The sequence below is a fragment of the Bactrocera dorsalis genome, chromosome 3 (assembly GCF_023373825.1).
Source record: "Bactrocera dorsalis isolate Fly_Bdor chromosome 3, ASM2337382v1, whole genome shotgun sequence".
Lineage (NCBI taxonomy): Eukaryota > Metazoa > Arthropoda > Insecta > Diptera > Tephritidae > Bactrocera > Bactrocera dorsalis.
This window is the reverse complement of record NC_064305.1, coordinates 1,226,148-1,229,917: the sequence shown is the minus strand read 5'-3', so window position 1 is coordinate 1,229,917 and position 3,770 is coordinate 1,226,148. Positions and strand designations below refer to the sequence as shown.

The 3,770-nt window shown below is 40.4% G+C and overlaps 1 protein-coding gene across 1 annotated transcript; it reads right to left on the bottom strand.

Moving 5' to 3' along the window:
- Nucleotides 1–844: 844 nt before the first annotated feature.
- LOC105228039 (probable cytochrome P450 6a14) lies at nucleotides 845–2,626 on the bottom strand. Its single transcript, XM_011207645.3, has 2 exons — nucleotides 1,430–2,626; nucleotides 845–1,374 (listed from the first exon to the last, which is right to left on the bottom strand). The coding sequence occupies exons 1-2, from the start codon at nucleotides 2,490–2,492 to the stop codon at nucleotides 965–967; spliced, it is 1,473 nt and encodes a 490-aa protein (XP_011205947.2). The 5' UTR covers nucleotides 2,493–2,626; the 3' UTR covers nucleotides 845–964.
- Nucleotides 2,627–3,770: the final 1,144 nt, after the last annotated feature.

Here is a 3,770-nt window from a genome sequence, read left to right as displayed (position 1 = left end):
GAAGGCGGTTCCGCTCCAAGCAGGTGACTGCAGGGACGATTTCTGCGATAGCACCTCAGAACGAAATGCTTGGAGCTAATTATGCTCCTTTACTGGGAATATACGGGCTTAACTGGGAGTATACGAGTCTCACTATGCAAGTGTTCGATAGGTGTCATCAGGACGCATTCTGGGTCCGCTGTGCAGTGTTTTGGCAAGTTTGCAGCTTCCTCGTCTGCATTTTATTCTATCATAGCAAAATGTTTAATAATAATCGCTACAGTCGACAAATGTTCAATGAAAAACATGCATTGATCGAAAAACGACCAGAATGAGCCAGAAGACACACATGCTCACAAGGAAAGCTCGGTTTCGGATACAACCAAAGTACTTGGCTGGGAGCTGTTACCTCGGGCCCCGTATTCACCAGACTTTGCCCCTTCCGATTACCATTTGTTTTCATCGAAGGGACACGCATTGGCTGAGTAGCACATTGGTTCCTACATAGAAGTCGAAAAATGGGTGTCTGATTAGTTTGCTTCAAAAGAGGAAGATTTCTATTAGCATAGTATTCATAAATTGTCTCAAAGGTGGTTTGTCTGTCTGTAAATATACGAGCTAGTCCTTCAGTTTTTGAGATATCGATACGAAATTTCGTATCTGACCTTTCCGCACCGAAAAGCTGCTCAGTTGTCCTTGGCGCCGTAACCGGATCACTATAGCATATGGCTGCCATATCAACTGAGCGATCGAAATCATATTCATGTATGGAACCTTTCATATTTCTGAAGGTTATTTTTGCTTCGGTGCAATCGAAGTTAACTTTTTTTTGGTTTTTAATTTTATTTATAAACGGTTAAAACAATTATATAAATTTGAATAAGATTATTTTATTTTTAAATTACGAAAATAACACGATAATGTTTTAAGAATAAATGAAAAAAGCTGATTGAATCAATGATTAATTTTAAATTACAAGCGCTATTTATACTCTTTGCAGCTTCACCATTACTTCGCTAATGCTTTCGTCATCTGTTTTGCGTTCTTCCACCGGTTGCTGCGCATCCTCGCTGGCCGCTATTGTGTGTTTGTGCAGCAGTGTTACGACCGCGACTTTAATGAGCATTGTACTCAAGCGCTTGCCCCAACAGGTGCGTGGTCCATCGTCGAACGACAAGTAAGCGCATGAGTGACGTGCCATCACTGCGGCTGCATTGAAGCGTGCCGGGTCGAACTGCTCGGGGTTCGGATAAATGCTTGGATCGTGATGTATGGCATACACCGGCACCAATATCGTGGCTTTACGCTCGATGACGTGCAAGGTGTTCGGTATGTGGTACTCGCGTATAGTACGGCGAATGAGCAGCTCGGTGGCAGGGTATTTTCGTAGAGTTTCTGAAACAGAAAATATTATGCTCATTGTTGATATTGTATTGATAAGTGCGCTCACCTGACACCACCTGATCCAAGTAGTGCATGCGCGCCATTGCTTCAAAGTTAAATTGATCTTCACTGGATTGCAACACATCCACTATTTCCTGCCTTAGTTCACGCTGAACTTCGGTATTTTCCACCAGTTCACGTACGCAGTTCACCAAAGTTAACGCCAAGTGTGCAAAGCCTGTTAATAGTAAGGCAATTGATCGTACGGCCAGACGCATTGCGTGTAATTCATAATCGAGTCGATTGATTTCGCTGTCCCCCTCTTCGTCATCAGCCATCATTTCGGCGAGTAATTGTAGTATATTATTGTTACTTGGTTCTTTCGTCCTCTTTTCAATCCTTGCTTTAAGGACAACCTCTTCCAGCTCCGAAAATTCCTGTGGTTCTGCTTGCCCTTGCGTGCACTTCGTACACTCCGCATATACCAGCGTCCCCTTAGCTTTACTAGACAATATTGTCTTGCATTCCTGCTCCAATAAATCTTTGATGCGCAAACGTAGCGCCATTGCCGGATCACTTGCGTCATCCAGCTCAATGCCAAAAACGCAACTCAGCAAAGCGCTTGCCGCGTAACGTATAAAGAGCGCTTTCACATCTATTGTAACATATTCGCTTGGTAGGAGCCCACTTGACTTGCCTCTCAAACACTCAGCTGCCTTCATAACGCTCGGAAATATGTGAGCCATCTTTACCGACCAGAAAGCAGGCGTTAATCTGCGGAGAATTGCCTGCCATTTGGCATTATCTGGTGAGTAGTTTTCATTTTCATTCAACCCATCAGAGAAACTTTGAAAGTCATCGATGAGTATGCGCTTGACCAGATCCAAGTCGAGCACGACAAAAGTAGGTGCGTTTTCCAAGAATATACCGACAACCGGCACAGTTGATTTGAACTTATCGTAGGCGCCGTTTATTAACTCTTTCGATCGCTCCTTGAAGCTCAGCATGGGAGGTTTTATGTGTGGAATTCCGCGTCTATCGAAGTAGATGAATTTGTAGCGATAGTAGGTGTACCACAGCGAGATCGGTACAAGTATGCCGGAAATAGTGCACGCGTAAAACCAAGCCATATTTCTGCTTAGAATATTTAATCAAAATCTAAATTTTCATATAAATTTTTCTACAACTGTAAATTTTTATTCTTTGCACCCTTCTTTTCTCGAACTACATCAGCACTGCTCCCATCAGCGGTAAAAATCTACTAAGCAACAATTATTAGTTACATTTCATTTGGCCGGACTGTTGTTGTTGTTATTGAAAGTGCCTTGACTTTCATTTTCTGCTGTTCCAGAGCACATATTATTTTATGTTCCAGAGAGCATATTGTTTTATTCCAGAGAGCATATTGATATTTTATACTCTCAGCTTGATCTAATGGATGTGCAAGTATGTCTCGGAGAGAGACTATTAGAGCAAGTGTTGTTTTGAGAGCGAAGCTGATAGTTGAGCTTATTCCAAATTTGAAACAAAGAGTAAGGTAAGAGAGAAGAGAGATATCTTTGAAGATGCACTTAAAATAAGTTTGATTATGATTAACACGAATACTCATTAAATAGGTGTGACACAAATTTATCGATTATTTTTTAAAAAATCTATGAATGTTAAGGATTGTGTGAAGACAGACCATAAATATATATTAGAAATATGAAACCATTAAAGACGCTAGAAATATTTGTGAAAATTTCCTCATTTAAAACTCGGCTTGAAACAACTTTTTCCTGTTGAGAGCACAAAATTTTGATGAAGTAGCCTGTAGAGCTCTCTCGGTGAGTAGCTTAGGACTTTTTAAACATATTTTTTTTCTTTGAACATTATTTATTATACGAGAGAACATTTGTATAAGTCTAAAACGCGTGCAGCTTCTAGTACGAATCCATTTCTAAGAACTCGATTTGTGGCTTGTAACTAGGATGTGCCATAGGACCTCTCGGGAAATGAGAAAGAAACTTGTGGCATAAATCTCATGACCAAAGCTTTAGTATTTGGTAAGATGAAAGAAGCTTAATCGAGAGATCCTTGAACGAGCAAAAAAATATGTCAAAATTAAATTAAATTTTCAGTTGTAAGTGAGTACAAGTTTTGCCTGCCTTTATCCCTGTCTGTTAGACGCTTCACATACCACGTGCTTCATATGATCAAACAAGATGGTGGCATTTCTCTGCATGCAGTTCAAGAATTTAATGAAATAACAGTGCAATACAGCTTATAAAATGATTAATTACAGAGTTGGCAAGGTATTTTCTTGCTGCTCATCAACTGCGATGCTACAGTAATGAGCCGAAATGAAGGCCTTATGAAAAGCGCAACTTCAAGTGGCACTATAAGTATATTAGCGACATCAAAAGTAG